The 22847-nt window shown below is 40.3% G+C and overlaps 1 protein-coding gene across 15 annotated transcripts in view; it reads left to right on the forward strand.

Annotated features, from left to right (window-relative positions):
- Window positions 1-22847, forward strand: part of ULK4 (unc-51 like kinase 4) — a 571462-nt gene that overhangs the window by 221457 nt on the left and 327158 nt on the right. For 14 of the 15 annotated variants that reach the window (XR_008298071.1, XM_053221605.1, XM_053221617.1 and 11 more), the window contains one exon: window positions 13832-13924. The exons of the other annotated variant lie outside the window; for it this stretch is intronic. Coding sequence is in view for 13 of the 14 variants with exons in the window: in XM_053221605.1 (XP_053077580.1) it covers window positions 13832-13924 (93 nt within the window). In the remaining variant the exon portion in view is untranslated. The remainder of the gene's footprint in view (window positions 1-13831; window positions 13925-22847) is intronic. 15 annotated transcript variants of the gene reach the window in all.

Raw genomic sequence — 22847 nt, forward strand, 5'->3', positions numbered from 1 at the left:
CCCCCGCTCATGCTTGCATTCTCTCTCTCTCAAAAATAAATAGGTATTAGAAAAATTTTATTTTATTTTATTTTATTTTATTTTATTTTATTTTGTTATTTTTTTTATGTCCTTTTCTGCAAGAACCAATGTTTATTAAGAAGGTACAGGCCCGTTTACAATAAACATCAATAACATCATGAAAGAGTGGAACTATTGTATCAATACTGAACTCGTGTAACCAAAGCACATTCTGTATTTAAGGAAACACAGCATACAGGTACCAAAACAAAAACAAAGAAACAAAATGAAAAGAAAACAAACCCATACACAGCAAAATCAAACATCAGCCTTGAAAAATTTTAAAAAAGAATACTTTTGATACCCAAAGTAAAAAAGTGGTTATGTATATGAAAAAAAAAAATTTAAAACTTTGTTTGGTGGAGCTTTCTCAGTAAGAAGCTATCAATGAAAGTATTTTTGGTTGCATATGTTATCTCGGAGTATGTATGTTTGTACTTCCATGGGTGGATATGAGATTAGAACACTCTCTCATGGGATTAATTCATGCTTTTAGTGCCATTTTACACTTCTGATCTGTATGTAATTACATGCATGTTTCTGACAAGAAAATATACATAGGTATAAAAATATATTTGTGCAAAATGTGATTTACTTTGGATATCTGCTATCTAATGGTTTATACAGAAGCATTTTTTAGGGCCTGATATGTGCCCCCACCATAGGGACAGGGTTTTCTTTAACAGGACTTCACAGTTTAGTGATAGCTGATGAACACCCGTGCAGATTTGAAATGAAATTTCTTCATATCTTGAAGTCTGTCCACTTTTGGAACAGTTTATAAAATAAAAAGTGTTAACTCTATAATCCTGTGCTTTTGTTTTACTCATCTGAGCTGGATTAAATAATACGTCTTTCTCGTAACATGTATCTTTATGTTTTCCAGAGATGAGGGGTTGCAGAGAAAAATACAAATGAAACCACATGGCAGTTGAAGAACAAAAGCAATGTAGACGAGTTCAGGTTTTTATTAAGCAATTTGAAATCCACTTTGGATAATAATAATGATAGGGAGTTGGTTGGGACATTGAGTAGGATGTTTTCACGGCTTGTGGACTGATTCTGATGTGAAGCATGGATCTTGGCTTTGCAGTTCACGCTCTCAGCCTCAGTCTTCTCATCGGTGGAATAGAGACCGTGGTACCTAACTCAGAAGATACTTGCGGGAATTAAACGGGATACCTCTTGTAAGACGCTTAGTACGGTGTGTGGGGCATAGTACGCCCTTGGCAACAGCAGCACGACTGTTATTATTAGGTATGGTATCGTCTCTCCTAGCAACCTTTAAAATGAAGATTGTAATAATACGGTCATAGTGATAACAGTACCTACTTCAGACCTGTGAAGTGGCTATTGAAATAAATATTGCTGATTGTGCCTCCCTGGAATATATGTAAATGCGCAGTAAATGTTATGTAAAAACTTAAAGTGAAATACAAGTAATACGTTTATTTACTTTGACTTTGGAAACCTAGAAGTCTTGGCAAGGAGTTTGGTCTTTGATGATAACTCTTGGTAATTAGAAGTTTAGAGATGCTAATAATAGAAAATTTGTGTTCTTCGTTGAGTAGGTAGATGTATGGCTTAAATCTTGCCATTTGTGACAGCACGAATGGTCCTAGAGGATATTAGGTTAAGTGAAACAAGGCAGACTTGAGAAAGACAACATTTGGTTTCACTTAATATGTGAAATCAAAAAAACATAAACACATGAACAAGGAAGACAAAAACAGACGCATAGGAAATAAACTGTTGGTTACCTGAGGAGGTTGGGGAGGTGACAGATGGTGATAACTAGACAGAGATCATTTTGTAGTGTGTAAAAATATTGAATTTCCATGATGTATGACTGAAACTAATAAAATATTGTATCTCGCTTGTACTTTAAAAAAAGAATTGTGAAGTTTCTAGGGTTTGTAAGAGTGACCTACATCTGTTTTGGTTTGGGAAATACACATATTAATGTCGATACTTCTAATATATTTTAAATGTTTATTTATTTATTTGTTTAGAGAGACTATGAACGGGGAAGGGGCAGAGAGAGAGGGAGACAGAGTCTCCCAAGCAGGTGCTGCGCTGTCAGCAGAGCCCGACACGGGGCTCAAACTCACCAACTGTGAGATCATGACCTGAACCGAAATCAAGAGTCGGATGCTTAACTGACTGAGCCACCCAGGCGCCCCTTAGTGTTGATACTTTTAATTTTGTTAAGGTTTTAATCCGTCTTTGGCCTTAAATAATACTCGTGCTAAAGTCGAGATGCTGGGCTTTTCTTGCACATATGTAGTAGGCTTCCCAGTTTTCACTCAAAAGTGTCGTATTAAGACTGTTTCATTTGTAAATAGTAACACTCACACTAATTTGGAAAATAATTGTGTGCTCACATTAGGAGCTTGTGCTGACATCTAATATAGCTGGGTTTGGGGCTTTGAGTGATGTCTACAGTCCTGTGTGTTTGTGTCTTTCTCACCGTCTCTCTGCTCTGCCTACAGTTACGTGACTTTGTTCTCATAGAGGCTCTTTCTACTTGGTGGTTAAATGGCTCCTGGGCGGTGATCCTAGCGAAAGAGTGGATGTCTTTTGTCATAGCTTTAACAAAATGTTCAGGGAGGACGATAATTTAATCTTGTTAAATACCATGTGATACCTGTGTTCAGGTGCTTACCAGAACGACTGTGTGATATAAATGAAAACTCAGTTGTAAGAATAAATATCTTATTAAATATTAGTTATGGTTCTCTCAGAGAAATAGAACCAATAGGAGGCATGTGTATGTAGAGAGAGTTACAATAAGGAATTTGCTCACATGACTGTGGAGGCTGAGAAATCTTGAGATCAGCAGTCGGCAAGCTGGAGACCCATCAGACCCAGCTGATGGTGTAGTCTGTTTTGAGTCTGAAGGCCTGAGAATGAGGAGAGCTGATTGGGGGTACGTATCAGTCTGGAAACTGATCGGCTGAAGATTCAAGAAGAGCTGATGTTTCAGGGTTCCAGGGTGACTCAGTCTGTTAAGTGCCCAACTTTGTCTCAGGTCATGATCTTGCAGTTCGTGAGTTCGAGGCCCACGTCAGGCTCTGTGCTGACAGCTCAGCTGTGGATTCTGTGTCTCCCTGTCTCTCCCTCTCTCAAAAATAAATGAACATTAAAAAAAACTTAAAAAGGAAGAGATGATGTTTCAAGTCCAAAGGCAGCAAAAGAACAGTATCCCAGCTCAAGGCAGTAGAACAGAGGAATTCCCTTTCACTCAGCATTTTTGTCTTACTCAGGCCTTGAAGGATTGAATGAGGCCCACCCATATTGGGCAGGGCAATCGGCTTACTTAGTTTACTGACTCAGATATTAATCTTATCCAGACAGACCCAGAATAATGTTGGGCCAAATATCTCTGTGCTCATGGCCCAGTCAAGTTAACAGATAAAATCACCCATCACTTCATCTATCATAAATAACAAGGCTGAATTGCTTCCTGTATAAATTAATGAATTAAGAGAAAAGAATTGTTACATCTTCGCAGCGTATGTGCTTTGGTTTCTGAAGAGTTGAACTTAAGTTGTATTTGTTCAGTGCCTTTTCTCTGGACAGTTATCATGCCATGGCTGGCGAGATGGTGTTTCATTTAGACTTTGAAATCTAGGTAGGATTGCATAGAGGAGTAGGTCTTCTGGTCAAGAATAGGGTAAGCAAAGGCATGGAAGAGGCAGAGTAGTGAGAAGTACGCAGGCCAGCTGATTTCCAGCAGATATCTGCATGTGATAGTTGCATGATGTGAGCCAGGGAGGGAATATTTTTCTCTTAATCAGCTTGTCTATTCACCGGTACTAATTGAGGACATCTTACTGTAGATGTTGCTATAGTTGCTGGGAATAATGACCGAGATAGGCACAGCTTTTATGGAACATGGGCAGTCTGCCAGAGCCAAAAATTTTGGAAATTAATATTTTTTAAAGAAGTCTGTAAGCTCTGCAAATAGAAGTGTTTACATAAGTATAACTTAAATACTGAAGCCCGCTTCCTTCAACACTGAGCCTGTGTAGTATTCATGAACCTGCCACAGAGTACAGGTTCTTTCCGAAATGCTCTGTGTGTTTACTACCCCTTAGCTTTTGAATTTCACAATTTACCCATTTAACTGTCTAAAGCTCAGTGTTTCTCAACGTTTTATGACCTTAAGACACTATTTCTGATGGCTTATCTGTTAACATCTCCCGAGAACTCCTTTGATCACGGTTTTGAAATCCTACTCAAGGGCATTTCCGTTAAGATCAAGAACAAGAAAAAGATGCTCACCATCAAAACTTTTATGTAACTTTTCATCATGAGTCTTAACTAACGTGATGATACAGGAATATTAAACTCTGATATCCTATTAGATTCGTATTGATGCATAACAAATCACCACACACTTAGTGGCTTTAATCAGCATCTGCTCAGCCCTGTAGGTTGGAAGTCTGACATGGTGTGACTGGGTCCTCTGCTCCGGATCTCATGCCCTCGAAGTCCGGCATCTGCGGGTGTCCTTGCCTGAAGACTAGGGGAGAAACCGGCTTGTTGAGGTCGTTGGCAGAATTAGGTTTCTTGCAGTTTGCATTAGTTTCATACCACACGCTGACTGGCTCAAAACACCAGAAATTTCTTCTTTGACAGGTTAGGAGGTCAGAAGTTCACAGTCAAAGTCTTGGCAGTGTTGGTTCCTTTTGGAGGCTCTGAGGGAGAAACCATGCCTCTCTCCTGGCCCGTGATGGCTGCCAGCAATCCTGGGTTTATAGCAGCATCCACTGCAATCTCTGCCTGTCTTCTCATGGCCTTCTTCCCTGTGTCTGCCTTGAATTTGCTTCTGCTTTTCTCGTATAAGGACACCTGTCATTATGTTTGTTTTTTGTTTTTTTTTTTTTTAGTATTTGGTTTGAGAGACAGAGCAAGCAGGGGAGGGGCAGAGAGACAGGAAGAATCCCAAGCAGGATCCGTGCCATCGGCACAGAGCCTGATGCAGGGCTTGAACCCACGAACTGGGAGATCATGATCTGAGCTGAAATGAAGAGTTGGACACCTAAATGACTCAGCCACCCAGGTGCCCCATAAGCCCCTTCCAAAGAAGGTCGATTTCACAGGTCCTGGGGGTTAGGACTTGGGCATATTGTTTGGGACCATTATTCACCCTGGTGCACAGTTGTAGGACCAAAGTCCTTTCCTTCCCTTCCCTTAGGTGCCCACGTTTCTTTTCCCCGGGTCTCTCCATCTTTAACTCAGCAACACTTGTCAAACCTCCCTCATGTGTGCAACCTCTCTGAGCTCCTCTTCTGCAACCACCTTGAGAAAACTCTGTGTGTTAAAGTAGGTGATGTTGGCCATTGGTAGTCTGGGTCTCGTGATGAGAATATATTTATAGACAAATCTTGGCCCTGCCACACTTGGTGTATATGCCCTCACTTCTTGCCCTCTTCTTTCTTCCTTCAGTTTCCCCTCCTTCAAGATAACTGGAATGCTGCTGATGTAACTTGAGTTTTCTGTGTGATTCATGAGAAAAAGTTTTTTTCTGGGAAGAAAAATAACCGTATATACTTGAAAAATTACTGTGATTTCCTTCAGCTGAAAGACAAGGTTTAATCTGAAAGTGTCAGGCAGAAGAGGCAATATTTAGTGGAACTTAAGTCCAGAATGACTTCATCCATTAAAATCGGCACCTCTCTCCAGCTTAATATCCAATGAACTCATAGTATTGAAAGTAATCTTCTGACTGGTTTTTGTCTGAGACTTGTTGCATAAGGTGTGGGCATTTAACCACAAATGGGGCTAGATCCTTAACTCAGGCAAGACACCATTGCTCTTCTTGGGGAAGAAGAAGTTTTAGCATTCATACAGAGGTAAATAATGTCATTTGTACTATGTTGTGTGATTGTGCATACAAGGGTGAAAGCCTTCCCTTTCATCCTCCCTCCTTTTTTTCTTTCTCTTTCTTTCTTAGTTAATTCATTCCATAAATAACGTATTGAGTGACTTCGATGTGCTGGGCATGGAGAATGCTATGGTGGGCAAGATTGAATCCCTGCCCCTCAGTGCAATTACATTCTGGTGGTTGAGACAAAGAAGTAAATAAATACGTAAGATCACTCCAGTTAGTTGTGAGCATTGTATAGAAAAATAAAACAGTGTCAGAGGATAGAGAAGGATAGTAAAGGGAATGAGGAAGGGGTTGTTTCAGGTAGGATAGTCAGGATAGGCTTTACGTAAGGCAGCAAGCCATGGCGAAAATCTCTGGAATTTGCCTTGGCTAGACTGGAACTACTTTGCTAACGTGTACTTTAGTTTTCATATTTTCTTTTAGCTTTGTGTGTTTTGAAAAGAGATCATGCTGATATAAATGTGCTTAGAGTGTTTTTATGACAATATGGCATTCAGCATTTCTCTCCTGGGGAAAATGAGTACTGCCTTTCTTCTTTATAATTCTCTTGTGACTTGTACAATCACCAGGGCCATAATGACTTTATAAATTATTAAGGCTTTGTTTTTTAGAATCTCAGAAAGGACTATATTCTTTACAAATTAGAATTGTATTTTCTTTTAGAAATTGGAATTTATAAGTGGGTTCCATTAGTGGCAATACACCATAGAGCTGTTTATCGGGCTTTGAAATAATATCCAGTAAAAGTCGTGAGTTTGACTACCTGGTTTATATGTTGTTTGCTTAAAGAACATCCAGATGGTTCTGTATTGCGTATTTGTCTCCCTTAACTACAAGTATTCTATGTTAAAATAGACATGAACTTGGCCATTTCTGGTGGGAATCAGAGTAGGTCGAGTATTTCAATTTTAGCTTTTCCTTAATTTTATTTTGCAGATAAAATTTAAATCACAGATGTTTTTGCAGCAGATAGAAGCATCATAAATTTCTACTTTGTTCCTTTTACCTAAGCCTTTGCTGTTTTGAGTGTGTACCTAATCAGTGCATTTAGGTAGAGTGATTCCCGCCTGCCCTCTGCCCCAGGACACAACCTATAGGAATCTAAATTGGGATAATTTTGGAATTAAAGTAGGGGTAAATATTCTTGTATCCTTCTGACTTGGGATAATTCTAATACTCCAGGTTTTTGGATAATATTTTGTTTGTTGCTTTATTGAAGTCTTTTTTTTTTTTTTTTTTTTTTTTTTGCCTTTCAGGTCTTTGTAATAAAAATTTGCTGTTGATTTTACTGAAGAAATCCAGACGAGATTAGGGTTTACTATCTGAAATTATATTGTAACATTTTCTTTGAGGTCATACCTGTTTTTCTTTCACTTAAAGAAATATATATGTATATATATACAAATATATGTGTATATATGCCATTTGTTTCTCCATCCACTTATTTATCCATTTAACTTCTGATAGACTTAAGTTATGCATCCATGCAAGACAATGGAATATCATGTAGAATTTAGGTCACGTAAAAATCACAAGACCGAAAAGTTCTCAAGATATCCACTCTTTATTTGGTTTATACCCTCTCTTAGTTCATAAAATTTTGAAATTGACTCAGGATATCACCTAGTCAAATTTTGGATGAAACTATACAGAAAATGCCGAAGAGTAGATTATCTACTCTTTGCTCACAGAGGTCTGAGGGGAGGTCTTCAAACTGCTCGAAAGGCAGATTTCACCTCCACGCCTTTGCTGTTTGGTAGCCTTCTCTTAAGGTAACCTTACACCTCTTTCCTCTAAGCCCTAAGTGTTGAATCCATCTTGCTTTCTGTTAGATATGCCTTTTAACACACTGTTTTCCTCATATATTTCCCTTGCTCAAAAACCCTTTACATTGTAGGAAGTAATATTAACAGCGCTTACCCAGCCATTCAAGGCTCTCCAGTTTTGCCTTTTGGCAACCATTTTATGTTAATAACTGCCCGTGCCTCTATATGATCTCTCCATTCTAGTGAGATTTGCTTAGTACTTGTTGAAATTTACTCCTGGGAACCTGTCTTTCCTGTCAATTCTCACACACCAGACTGTGATATCTGTATCTATTCTAATATAATCCTGTTTTATTGACTGTCTTGTAATTCACTTATCTACACCTACATTTCTTTATTATTATTATTATTATTATTATTATTATTATTATTTGAGAAAGAGAGTGGGGGAGCGATAGAGAGAGAGGAAGAGAGAGAATCCCAAGCAGGCTCCAATGCTGTCAGCACAGAACCCAACACGAGGCTCGAACTCCTGAACCATGAGTTCATGACCTGAGCCGAAACCAAGAGTCAGACGCTTAATTGACTAAGCCACCCAGGTGCCCCTCTACACCTACATTTCTAAATGTACTATAAATCATTTAAATAATTTCCAGTTGCTGAGTATCTAGGATTTTCCCAATATTTCACAATTATATCTACTGCTACAAAGAACCACTTTCAGGGCTACATCTTTGGATACGTACTATTTCTCTTTGTTGAATCTCTAGGGTTGGAATCATAAACTGACCTATGTTTGTAAGGGCATTTGTTGGGTATGTGTTGGCAGATTTTTTTCAGAGGTGATGAAGAGTTTATGTGACCAGTTTCCATTTATGAACCTATTTTATTGTACCCTTGTTATCTCTTACTTGAATTCCTTCAGATATTAGTGAAGTTGGCAATCCTCCCCCCCCCCCCCACCCCTCCCTGCTGGTCCCATGCTTCTTGGCCATTTACATTCTTCTTAGGTAGATTTTGTTCAGTTTTTTTTTTTTTTTTGGATGTTTATTGGTTTGCAATAGCTCTTTATATATTAGAATATTTACTGTTTTCTACCAACATTCTGCAACTTTTTCCTTCATTTCATTTGTTTATGGTGGTTTTGCCATTGAGAAATATTACTTAAAAACTTTAAAGCTATAAAGTTTTTTGATTCATTTCTTATTGTCATGTTACAGAGGGCTTTGTGATTATGTGAATACTCATTTCAGTCTTTTAATGGAAGTTAAATTTTTTTACTTAAATTTTAATTACTTGACAATATATTTTCATAAGCTATGTCCTGACCATTCTAACTCCTTTCGAAGATCACTCTTTCTTGTCCAATATTGTGTCACCTTTCTTTCCTTTTAATTTGTGTGTGTGTGTTTATGTATTTTCTTGGTCCCACCCAACACTTAACAATCATCGTGGTTTTGGGGACACCTGGGTGGCTCAGTTGCTTGAGTGTCTGACTCTTGATTTGGGCTCAGGTCATAATCTCAGAGTTAGTGGGATGGAGCCCCATATCAGGCTCTGTGCTGATAGCATGGAGCCTGCTTTGGATTCTGTGTCTCCCTCTCTCTCTGCCCCTCCCCCACTCATGTGCTTGCTCTCTCTCAAAATAAATAAACTTAAAAAATTATTATTATGGGTTTGTAAAGTAATTCAGCTTTTCGTTTAGCAGGATCTTCCTCACTGTACTTCTCTCTGAAGTTCCTTGGATATTCTGGAATTCTTCCCCCCCAGATTGGCAGAGTGGACCTCTTTGAGATATGGGCCTCCTCTTACCCTCAGCAGAATTTCTACTCTTTCCACTTGGCCAATTCTTTGGCCACTTCCCCAGAGTGACTTCTCCCAATAATGCAGAGTTCTTTTGATAGCCTGTTTCTACTTCCTGCCAGCTTACCTAATTGGGCATCAGTTTCACCAGGCACTTGGCCAGGTAGGGAAGAGACCACCCCTTGGATTCCTGAATAGGTGATTTTTAGTGGTTTTCTCTTCTTTGGGATGGATGTGGATTTAGTATGAATGGCTTTTTTTGCTTGGGTCCTAGCTGTTGGGGACCTGGAAAAGAGCCCTTATTTATAAGGGAGGATTCTAGAAGTAAAAGAGTGTGGAGGCTTATGTTGCTAGTGATCTCAGTCTGTGGCCAGGCTCAGTGCATTCAGAGTGCTCCTCTCCAGCCTGTGCCCATTGGAATGGGCCAGTTCTTCCCCGGTCACTCTCCTTCCAAGCCTTTTCAGAAGTCTAGGCTTATCACTGTTTTTTCCCCCCTGCCAAGTCACATTCAGAGGAGTGTGAGATCCAATTACTATCAGCTCAGCTGCTTTATCTCTGTTAGGAAGACAAGCTTAATAAATCACAGCATTCTCTTGGCTAGTTCTTGCTGACCATTATAAACCTATCTTTGATGAAATGGAAGTATATTCAATATATTCGGTATTTGTATTCCAAACATATCTATTATGAATCTTACCCTTCTTTTCCAAGGGGAGAGGAACATAATATTCTTTGGGAAAACTCTCATGCACAGGCCAGTACAGGCTTCATCTTTCCCTCCTGTTTCAAGGTTAGATAACCTCAAACAACCTAAGACATTTGAATTTCAGGCAGTCAAGCTTCATCCGTGTGTTCTTTATAAATGTAGATTCTGTATATTCTTGTTAACTCCATTTTAAAATATTTTATATTTTCTCAGTCTTATTGAGATTGTCTATTACATTTCTAACCAATTGTCCATATCTTCTGTTGTGTTTTCCACAAGAAAAGTACAGACGATCACATGGGAAGCGTTTTAAAACTCCTAGGCTTATGGCCCTTTCCTCAGTGATTCAGCTAAGTCTGGGAATGAGGGCAAGGGGAGCCAGTTGTCCAGGGTGAGAATTGGACTGACGCATCAGAAATCTCCCATCCCCCCTTCATTTGAAATTCTCTGGCTGACAATTCCCAAATACTGGTAAGCAGCTGAAGAGTGCATTCTCCTCTTATCTGACTTGTAAACATCACTTTATTTTTTTTAAATATTTAAAAAAAAATTTTTTTTAACATTTATTTATTTTTGAGACAGAGAGAGACAGAGCATGAATGGGGGAGGGTCAGAGAGAGGGAGACACAGAATCTGAAACAGGCTCTAGGCTCTGAGCTGTCAGCACAGAGCCCGACGCGGGGCTCGAACTCACGGACTGCGAGATCATGACCTGAGCTGAAGTCGGCCGCTTAACCAACTGAGCCACCCAGGCGCCCCAAACATCACTTTAAACCCAGTAAAGCCTCAGTTTCCCTCTTCAGGATGTGTGCCCTAAAGAGCTAATAACTTAGCAAGTGTGGGGTGCTCAAGCCCTTCACATTAATGACAAAGAAACTGGCCCTTGATGGGCTGGGAGATAACTTCTGAGCCTTCAGAATATCCTGCCAGATAAAGACTCTCTGTGTACATGAAGCCTTGAGCCATGCCAGACCCTTTATGCTAACGATGTGAATCTGGGTGGGGGCCTTGGGCAATACCAAATCAGCTTGACCCCTGGAGGGGCTGGAGCCCTAAGCACTAAGGTTAGCCACACAGACACTCCATGCCCGTGTGACTGACGCCTGATGAAACCCTGGACACCAGTGCTCTAGTGAGCTTCCCTGGCTGGTAGTCTTTCATCCTTGTTGTCCACACTGTTGCTGGGATGATAAACTGTCCACATACCTCCGCTGGGAAAGGGCAACTGGAGGCTCATAACTGGTCCCTCCTGGACTCTGCCCTGTGCATCTTTCATCTTTGCTGGTTTTCACCGTAACAAACTGTGATCGGTAGTGTAACAGCTCTTCTGTGAGTCTTTCTAGTAAATCATTAAACTGGAAGGTTGTCTTGGGTACCCCCAACTTAGGAGGCAAGAGCTTTTTATTTTACAAGAAAGGAATAATGATTTCTCTCTAATATGTGGAGTTCCTTTTTTTTTTCAAACTGGATGTTAAATGTTATGAATACATTTTTTAACACCTCTAAAGGTGTTTCTGCGATGTTTGTTTTATTCATATGATAAAATGTAGCGTTTTCCTAAATTTGATTATTTTCAATCCTAAAAGTACTTATGCTCGGTTGTGCTGTATTTTTTTCACGTTGTTTTCTTTGATTTATTAAAAAAATTTTTAAAAATGTTTATTCATTTCTGAGAGATGGAGAGAGAGCATAAGTGGGGGAGGGACAGAGAGAGAGGGAGACGCAGAATCCGAAGCAGGCTCCAAGCTTTGAGCTGTCAGCACAGAGCCCAACATGGGGTTCGAACCCACGAACTGTGAGATCATGACCTGGGCCGAAGTCGAATGCTTAACTGACTGAGCCACCCAGGCGCCCCTTTTCTTTGATTTATTAACATTTATGATTTTCTTATGAATGATTGATATTTAGATTTTTATCTTTGACATACCTGGACAAAACTTTTAATTACTAGAATTTAAAAATATTTTATAAGAAACTTCTAAAATTCTGAAAGGTGATACTTCCTGTCTCCTTAAACAGAGCACTCTACCCAATTTAACATTTTCTTGACTCACTACCCCCGTTTTGAACATGATGGTGTATAATGGGCCCTGTGGTCCCATCGAGGTACGAGCAGCTGTTTCTTGTACGTTAAATGCTCCCCAGACTTCTCTCTGTTTGGAGTTCTTGGATTAGCTTTTTTGTGTGTTTCCTATGCCTTCAAGTCCCAGTTCTTTCTGTAATAGTCCCTCTCCTCCCTTTACTTGGCTCCTATTTTAATGGCTGTGGGATTAGAGACTGCATAATTAAGCTTGTTATATAATGATTTCCAAAATGAGAGTAAATAGGCTCTGATAAGAGCCTGGGGCCTTACTCTCTAGATGAAAAGCATCCGCTTCATGTCATGGACTTTTAAATATACATTTTGCGTTTTGGGAGGTGTTTTAACTCCCTTTTAGTTGTTGGTTGTTCCAGAGAGTTGGCTCATAAAGTTGATTGGTTGGTTTGTTCATCTGTCCATGTGTCCTTCCATTTATCCAACTGTCCATCCCTTCACCTGCCACTTATTTATGGAGCACCTACATGGTACCGTATGCCAAATAGCTGAGCCTGAAAAGGGGAGGACACAGTATGTTAACCAGCCTGTGCCTGACAAAGAACATGGGAGCAAAGTCTGAGCTGTGTTGTGGGAATTTTTTAATAAAGGCCTTCTGTTTGTTTATCTTTTTAGTTTTATTCTCTCTGGCAATCATTTACATTTCACATGTTCAAGTGGTAATGAGAAAAGTGCTGTGCAGAAACGAGTTAACACGGCAGGTCTGAGACTGCTGTCCTTAGAAAGGCCGGCCCTTGGCTGGCTGGCATCTTCGAACTTGGCTCTCCGAGTGTTGCCAGTCACCATTTAACTGATGGGGGGAGTTCAGGGTGGCCAGGCCATTGTGTAGCCAGCATGCTTTATGCCGAACGTCTGCTTTCCTCCTGGGATGGATTTTGATACTAGTTAGAGGTTGCGTGAGCGTCCAGCGCCCAGTAAAAACCTGGGTCACTTGAGTCTCTGATGGGCAGAAAGACCACACACGTGTGCCACGTTTTTATTGCCGGAGGAAAGACTGTGCTGTCTCTGACCTCTTACTGAAGGAGATAGCATAAGGAAGCCTGTGCACGGAATCCTCCTGGCTCCTCCTGCGTCCTTCTCCCTGATGACTCATCTGCGTGCCCTGGCCGCAAAGCTCTACTGAATGAATGTCCACCATGACTCCACCGTGAGCAAATCTCTGCACTTGAGGGTGGTCTTGGGGTCCCTGCCACAGGTGCCTGATGTTTATCAGTCTCTCACTCTGTGTGTAGCCTCACGCCGATCCTTTTACACGGGTCGTCTCATTGCAGTGTCCCCAAAACAGACCTCTGTGCGGCGGGTGGGTGCCCTCATCACCACTGGCAAGTGAAGCTGTTTGAAGGTTCATGAAGTTAAGTGTCCTGTGCCGGTCCTTCAGCTCACACATTGGCTTCTTTTTTCCCCAGATGTTGGCACCTTATGGTTTATTGCTTCTGTTGTCCAGAGGGGAGGCTAAGTGAAGAAAACCACTGAGTATTTTTTTCATCACTTTATCATCTCAGGTACGAGCACATCCTCGCGGAGCCTGACCCAGTACCAGCTTATGCTCTGAAACTGCTCGTGGCCCTGACTGAACACAACGCAACCTTCACCAGGTACTGTAACCCCAGATTTAAAATGGATTTTGTGTGTTCTAACAATGTCACAGATGATGAGATTCTGAAAGGCTGACGTTTGAGTTAACCGAAGTGGTCATTTCTCACGTTTGATGGTTTGTGGTGTCTCTCATTGATGCTGTTTTGGGTCCTGTTCTCATGTTTTTATCCCCTTATTGGACTTTCTGTGGAAAGTCAACTGTGGAGTTCATGGTGCTTTAAAATGATAAATTCTTTAATGAGAAAGAAACTAACATATACTTTTAAAAATGTCGATTGGTGCCTCCTATTGTACTGAGCAGTTTATTAAATCTGTAGTTTTGGACTCTACCATTTTGCTTAGTTGGCATACTTCTTTTAAGCACTTCTTTTTAAAAAAAAATTTTTTTTAATGTTTATTTTTGAGACAGAGAGAGACAGAGCATGAATGAGGGAGGGGCAGAGAGAGGGAGACACAGAATCGGAATCAGGCTCCAGGCTCCGAGCCATCAGCCCAGAGCCCGACACGGGGCTCGAACTCGCGGACCGCGAGATCGTGACCCGAGCTGAAGTCGGACGCTTCACCGACTGAGCCACCCAGGCGCCCCTCTTAAGCACTTCCTAATAGTGCCTCTGTTGAAGATACTACGTGTGGTGCCAGTTTTACAAAACTAGTTGCTAAGATAGTGGCAACTGCTTTCAGTCTTGCACAGGAGAGCCCCCAGGTACATAGAAGGGGTGAAGCGGAAGCCCTCCTTGCTTTCAGTCAAGAAAGCTAGTTTTGGTTGTTATGGGACATCTGGGGACCTTTGCGTTTGGGCACCGTCTGCAGGTGCACTGACTTCTACAGTCGCCGGTTGGTCTTTAACAAGGAGCTGAGTCACACAGCCCCAACCACCTTGATTTCATCTGGTCTCTTGTTCCACCACAGAAGGTAGTGAATAGTGACGAGCCACCAGCAGTGCTCCTAGTGAACAGGAAAGACTGTAGACCATCCATTCAGAGTGAGAGGCTGAACGGAAACGTTTCTAGTGTGCGAGCCAAGGCACAGAGGTATGCCGCGACTGAGTCGCAGGGTGCCGAGGTGTCTTTGGGTCATTTGCGGTGCTGAGGCTGATGTAGACTTCAGGCCCACTTCCTTCTGCTGTGAGCGAACTCATTCATTTCCAGAGAGTGACCTATAAATACCACCCTGTACTCCCTGTGCCACGTTGCAAACAAATTTGGGGAGCACTTATCCTTGTCAATTGTAAATCCTGTGTCTCTACAGCCTTTTAAAAGTCTGACCAGTGAGCCTTCCAGATTCATCACTCAAAGGCACTGTTCTCTCTTCCTACAGAAGAAATTTAATTGTAAAGAGTGTACCTGTATTAAAAGTTAAATAAGACTTCGGACAGTTATTTCTTTCCTGGAGCTTTGGTACCAGGTGCTAAAACTGTATCCTAATTGCCTGTTTTGATTGGCTGGGGCAGATTGCATTTACTTTTTTTAATGCTGACTCTTTCACGTGGCATGCTTTCCAGGCAATTCCTCTTCTTGCCAACTCTCTATTCAATTCATCTGAGTTTCCTCACGCTGAGAGGAAGAGCCTAGTGCAGTAGATGACCCACATACAATCTTTTTATTTTAAAAATGACTACGTTTGGAAGACACTTTATTCTTTTTTTTGAAGTTTACAAGCAGATTTCAGTGGATTAATTTTTATAAATGTTTTTCTTTGCTTTCATTGCACAAATAAGATCTGTGTATATTGTGTGTATTGTGTGTGTATTAAGGTCCAACAGTAAAATCAATACGTCCCTAGGCGTCCTCATTTCCCTCCCACACTTCCATACACATGTCTCTGCCAGGGGTAATAATTTGTATTATTTCGGTGATGTCTGTCCTGAATCTTTTCAGGCTGTTTCGATCTAATAGTCATATACTGAAATAAATGGCTTTGCTTTCGGGTTGTTGATTTAAAGAAAATCATAGATAGTATCACTGTGTATGTATTTTTCTAAAATTTGCTTTTTTACATATCAAAATTATTGGGAGACTTTTGACATTAGTATTTATTTATACTTTTGGTGATATCTTTGCCAAACTAATGGATAAGAATGGGATATTATTTTACATTGTGTAATGATAACATTGAACGTCTTAATACTTATTTACTTAAATTGTAACAGCTACATAACCTTCAGTTCTCCTTCAAAGTATCTCTTGTAGAGAAAAACTCCTATATATGCAAAGATTTCCACCTAGGCAAATAATTTTTAAAATGAGACAAATAGGGACGCCTGGGTGGCTCAGTCGGTTAAGCATCCGACTTCGGCTCAGGTCATGATCTCTCAGTTCGTGGGTTCGAGCCCCATGTTGGGCTCTGTGCTGACAGCTCAGAGTCTGGAACCTGCTTCGGATTCTGTGTCTCCCTCTGTCTCTGTTCCTCCCCCACTCATGCTCTGTCTCTCTCTCTCTCTCTCTCTCAAAAATAAATAAATGTTAAAAAAAAAACTTTAAGAAAAATGAGAAAAATAATCTTTGAATTCTCATATAGCCATAAAATATACAGTGTAACAGTTTGAATGGGCAAGATAAATTTGAATACAAAGATATCCAAATAATTTTGTTAACTGAGACCACTTATGACCCTCCAGCACCCATTTAAATACCGCTTTTGCTCTATGTAAGGTCTCTTTCTGGATTCACTATTGTGTGTTTGCCTTTCTTCTGAAGAGGCAGGCTGTTTTGGCTGAGGCTCCAGAGGTCAAGAGAAAGCATTAAAGGCCTATTGCCATCCGCCTGCCCTCTCCCCACCCCACCCCTTTAAAGGGAGGCCCCACGCCCACAGACTTTCACAATCTGTGTGCAGTTGGCAAAGTCTACTCACACATCTTGACAGAAAGGATGGGGAAGGAAAAGTAATATGTAATTAGACTTCAGAGTTTGTTTTTATTTCCCTAACTGGAGTTTTAAAAAAGTGTAGGGGTGCCTGGGTGGCACATTAGGTTCTGTGCTGGCAGTGGGGGGCCTGCTTGGGATACTCTCTGACCTACCTGCCCCTCCCCCATGTGTTCTTTCTCTCTCTCTCTCTCAAAATAAATAAATAAACTTAAAAAAAATATATATATATATTCATATTCAGAGATAGATACTGAGAAGTCCTGTTCCTTCCTCTGTCCATTCTGCTTTTTCTTCACTTCTCTTTTATCACAGATGGGTAACTACTTTTATTTATTTTAAGCTAATGTGAATAGGTATTTTCTCATTTCTCTCTTTTACACACAAGTAGCATATGATATATGGTCTTCTGCCCCTTCTTTTTTTCACCTAATAGTATATCCCCAATATTTGTTTCTATAGCAATATATAGAGAGTTTCTCTGTTAAGTTTTACAGTTATAGAATCTTCCATTGTATGGATATAAAATCTAATTAGTGTCTGATGGATGGACTTGAGTTCTAATCTTGCGATACTGCAAACAATCTATATATCATTTTGTACGTATGCTTGTACACCTTATGGGGTAAATTCCTAGAAGTGGTATTTAGGTTTCAAAGGATAAGTCCATTTGAAGGCTTTTTTTTAAAAACATGGCCGCATTATCCTCCATGGGGATTTTCCCATTTTGCATCTCCCGGGGACGTGTTTGAGGATGCCTGTTTCCCTGTAGCTTTGCCTCGGAATTTGTTGCTAAGCTTTGGAATTGGTCCGGCCTGATGAGATAGATTATTTCAGTGTGATTTTAGTTTGCATTACTCATGAGTGAGGTTGAGTATCTCTCTTTATAGTTAGGGGCTTTTGTGGGGTTTTTTGCTCATTCTGTTTGCCATCAGTTGGGTCTTGGCAATGACACTCCTTAGACCAAATCACCTCCTGCCTGGCTTTCCATTTGCACAGATACAGCAGAGCCTCCTAATCCATTTGACTTTGAACAGGTTGCCTTTTTTTTTTTTTTTGGCTGTCATGAAGAGTGTGGCCAATGAGTTTTCCTTTGCATGCTCCTTGGTGAATCCACGCACGTGTCTCCACTGAGCACCCGTGCTGGAGTGGAAACACTGACTCACAGAGCTTGTGCTCGCCCAGGTCGAGTAGATAGATACTGCTGAGCAGTTTCCCAGTTTGTTGTACTGATTTGCATTGCTACTGGCATTGTTCTCGAGGTTTGGTTGTCATATAAGCTTTTTTTTAAAATTTTTAAAAATGTTTATTTATTTTTGAGAGAGAGAGAGACCGACTGAATATAAGCAGGGGAGGGGCAGAGAGAGAGAGGGAGACAGAATCGGAAGCAGGTTCCAGGCTCTGAGCTGTTAGCACAGAGTCCGACGCAGGGCTCGAACTCATGAACCGTGAGATCATGACCTGAGCAGAAGTAGGACGCTTAACCGACTGAGCCACCCAGACACCCAGGTTGCCATATAAGCTTAAGAAAAAAAATTTTTTGAGACACGTTTACTGAGGGACAATTTACATGGGATACATCTCACTCATTTTAGGTATACAGTTTTTCTGAATTTTGAGAAACATGTGAAATTGTGCAGTCACCACCTCCATCAAGATAGAGTATTTCCATCGCTCCAAAATGCCCTCTCATGCCCCTTTGAATATTACCGTATACAAATTCTGTGTGCTTGCAGAATGATATGACCAGATTGCTTTCATATTTTCATTTTCATTTTTAAAATTTATTTTTTAGAGTTAATACATAACACACTGCAAATTTAAGTATTTGAAAGAGTATACAGAAAAAAGCGTATTTTCACCCAAGGAGAAAGCCACTCTTCTCAGTGTGTGTGTGTGTGTGTGTGTGTGTGTGTGTGGTTTTTCACATAGATGGTTGTACGCTGTATGCACCATTCTGCACTCCTTTTTGAAAATAAATACAACAGCTTTATTGGGATATAAGTCACATACCATCTGTACTTGTTTTTAGCAGATATGTAAGTATTGCATTTTATGAATACTCCATATTTATTTACACATTCCCTTTTGGTGATGTTTATGTTTTTTTACTCTTTTGGTGTTATAAAACAAAGCTACAACTAATGACATAGGCCGTTCATCACATGTGTGAATATATACACGTAGGATAAATCACGAAGAGTGGAATTACTTCATGGAAGCGTCCACAGCCAGCAGTGCCGAAACTTGTCTGTGCATTCGTGTCATCTGGGGAATCTTTGAAAAAAATCTAAAGCCTGGCCATACCCAGGGCAACTGGATCAAAATCCGTAGGGCTGGACGCAGACATCAGTAACTGTTGATTCTCCACAAGTGAATGTGCAGACAGGTTTGGGAAGTACTGGGCTAAGCCTTTGTAGTTTGAAAAGTTGTGCCAGATTGCCCCCAATATGGGCTGGCCAGTTTTCGCTCCACCAGCAGCGTAAGAGAATGTCTACTTTTGCCAGACTTTTACCACGTTAGTGTATATATGTGTTTGACCTTTGCCATTGTGGTAGGTGAATATTGCCTCTTTGCTATTAATTTCTAGTTTTACTGCATTGTGATCAGATCATATATTTGTTGCTGATTTTTATTTGATTTTGTTTGTGGTATAAGCTGTTTTTGTGAATGTTTTATGTTTAGTTGCTTACTGTGAGTAAAACAAAGTTAGGCGTAACCTTGAAAAGAGTGTCACCCTTCCTTAACTTTGGCCAGTGTCAGAAATGGTAGCTCTTTAATCTAGGAGATCGTCCCCAGTCACTTGCTAGCAGTGACTTTTAGGGAAAATGCTGATTATAACTGCATATCAAGAGTAGAATGCCTTAATTTTTTTAATGGTTATTTATTTATTTTTTGAGAGAAAGCACAAGCAGGGGTGGGGCAGAATAAGAGAGGGCCAGAGGATCCGAAGCGGGCTCTGAGCTGACAGCAGTGAGCCCAATGCCGGGCTTGAACTCACAAACCATGAGATCATGACCTGAGCTGAAGCCAGACACTCAACTGACTGAGCCACCCAGGTGCCCCCAGAATGCCTTAATTAAAAAAAAATTTTTTTTTAATATTTATTTTTGAGAGAGAGAGAGACAGAGTGTGAGGGAGGGAGGAGAAGAAAGAGAGGGAGACACAGAATCCGAAGCCGCTCCAGGCTCTGAGCTGTCAGCACAGAGCCTGACACTGGGCTCGAATTCACAAACTGTGAGATCATGACCGGAGCTGAAGTTGGACGCTTAATTGACTGAGCCACCCAGGTGCCTCCAGAATGCCTTAATTTTTATGTGCAGATAGATTTCTAGTAATATAAAATAAACACAAGCCATTTATTGTAAATTTAACTTATTTATTGGATCCATCTACACCATGTTCTTTGAAATATAGTCAGTTTAGCTTGTATATACAATCAACCCTTGAATGATGCCGGGGTTAGGGGCACAGTCAGAACTTTGTATAACTTTTGACTCCCCCCAAACTTAAGTACTCATAGCCTAGTATTGACCTGAGGCCTTAGAACATAAATAGTCGATGAACACATATTTTATATGTTACATGTGCTATATACATACAAAAGTAAGCTAGAGAAAAGGAAATGTTAAGAAAATCATAAGAAGAAACTACAATTATAGTACCCTACTGTGTGTGTGTGTGTGTGTGTGTGTGTGTGTGTGTGTGAACATATATAAGCAGACCCATGCAGTTCAAACCCGTATTGTTCAAGGGTCAACCGTATTAAGAGTTGGGAGTTCCAAATAATAACTATTGGAACATTAACTCATCCTATGTCAAGCGCAACATTCTTTTATTGTGTTTATTCTTATTTTGTAGGATTCTTAGCAGATAAAGAGATCTTCAAAGGCTTAGTCAGAGTACAATTGAGAATTTATTGTTCCTTCAAATAAGGGACAAGAGCACGATCAAAGCTGCATTGTACTTGACCCTGACTTTTTTTTTTTTTTTAATACCACTGGCCTGTAAATCTAGTTTGTTCCTGGGTTTATAGGAGAAAGGTAAATTGTTTACCATGTTGGTCCAATTTTGCTATCAGAAGGAATATGTTAACTCCCCTGAGCTCTGCCCTTTTCTGTCTCCTTAATGTTATGGTAGGTTGCCCCAAACCATTGCTCTCAGGGAGAGCTATACCCCAGGAGCTTGTTTCCATTAAGAGCTAATTAGCTTGCAGCAAATCTTCCTTAGCAAACAAATTGAATTTTAACTTCTTGAGTTCTTTTGGAGCAATATTGAGCTCTTATCCTGAATTGCAAAAAGTTGTTTATGCTCTGTATCTAAGAACTGTCATTTTAGTTAGCTCAAAAAATGTTAGAGCTGTTTCTTTTATGGCAAGATTCACAAAAATGCCTTTAGAAGAATGGAAATTTGTGATCTCTTAAATGAAATTCACAGTGAATCCACAGTATAGCCTTCAGTGAAAAATACTTCTGCCTTTACAGTCATTGAACTTCAGGGGACTTCCCTCACTGGTTTTTGGTTCATTTGTTCATTCGTTCGTTCATCAAAAATTGAATCGGCAACTATTGAATGATGCAAAGATAAGAGGTAAAGTTCTCACCTTCAAGGTGCTAAGGATTTAGTGGAGGAGCCATTTATCAGTAGGCTTTTATAAAACAATGTAATGATTTCAAAGGTACAGTCATGTCTAGAAGGTTATGGGAGCTTCTAAAAGAATTTAACCCAAGTTGGGGCACCTGGGTGGCTCAGTCGGTTAAGCATCCGACTTTGGCTCACGGTCCGTGAGTTCAAGCCCGCATCTGGGCTCTGTGCTGACAGCTCAGAGCCTGGAGCCTGTTTCAGATTCTGTGTCTCCTCCTCCCCTGCTCATGCTCTGTCTCTCTTTTCTCAAAAATAAATAAACGTTAAAAAAAAAAAAGGAATTTAACCCAAGTAGTTGTATGATTTTGGCCAAATTTCTTAACCTGTTTGTTCCTAAGTTCCCTCATCTGGAAAATAGGGGTAATATTAGCATCTGGTCCACAGAAAATGCTGTGTTAAGAGTTGCCTCTTTTCTTCTCCCTCCCCCTCTTTCTCCTTACTCCTCCTCCTTTTCATATGATTAGAGGTAGGTATAGCAAAGGAAGTACTCCTAAAGAAAAGAATCCCCTTTGACAGTAGAGTGAAATGTTTGGTGACACCAATTGAAACCAGAGCTCCAACACCCTACAAAGAATAGGAAGAAAAAGAGTTTTTTGGTAAGAGAGACTGACTGGGGCAGTCTTATTAGTTTGACACTGCATAACAGAACTGTCAAAGCCACGGAGGATGTCCCCTGGTACTAGATGGCTTCCATATCCATATGTATTTGCCTTTTAATTTATATATATATATATATATATATATATATATATATATATATATATATATATATGTATACACACACACACACATATATAAGTTTATGTGTTCGAGAGAGAGCGAGAGTGATTGAGAGAGTGTATATGAGAGGGAGAGGAGCAGAGAGGGAGGGAGAGAGAGAATCCCAAGTGGGTTCCTTGTCAGCACAGAGGCTGATGTGAGGCTCCAGCCCACAAACCGTGAGATCATGACCTGAACCAAATTCTAGAGTTGAACACTTTACTGACTGAGACACCCAGGAGCCCCTAATTTATCTTCGTAATGACGTTTGTTTTTGCCATATTCTGATACATCATCATTTAAATTTTATAGCCTGGTAAAACTGAAAGCCTGAATCATCAGAAGTGTCAGGGATGTTTGAGAGGTTTCCATGTTGTTAAAATAAGCCAGTTGGGTGTTTGTTGCCCCATCAAATAGCTGAATTTACACAGCTAAATACTTCCTCTGATGAAATATCAGCAAGTGAAATAACGATGTAATACAGTGAAACTTTATTGTTAACCTTAGAATGAATTGATTTCCCCAGAAATAATTTCCTGCTTCTCGGGTTGCCTATGGATGTCAGAAAGCCTGATCATGAGAAGTAAGTCAATCTCTGAGTCTGTGCGGCTCCCATTTCCATCCTAGGGTCACTCTTCTGTGGCTTTCCCACTTATTC

Source organism: Acinonyx jubatus, chromosome C2 (genome assembly GCF_027475565.1).
Source record: "Acinonyx jubatus isolate Ajub_Pintada_27869175 chromosome C2, VMU_Ajub_asm_v1.0, whole genome shotgun sequence".
NCBI lineage: Eukaryota > Metazoa > Chordata > Mammalia > Carnivora > Felidae > Acinonyx > Acinonyx jubatus.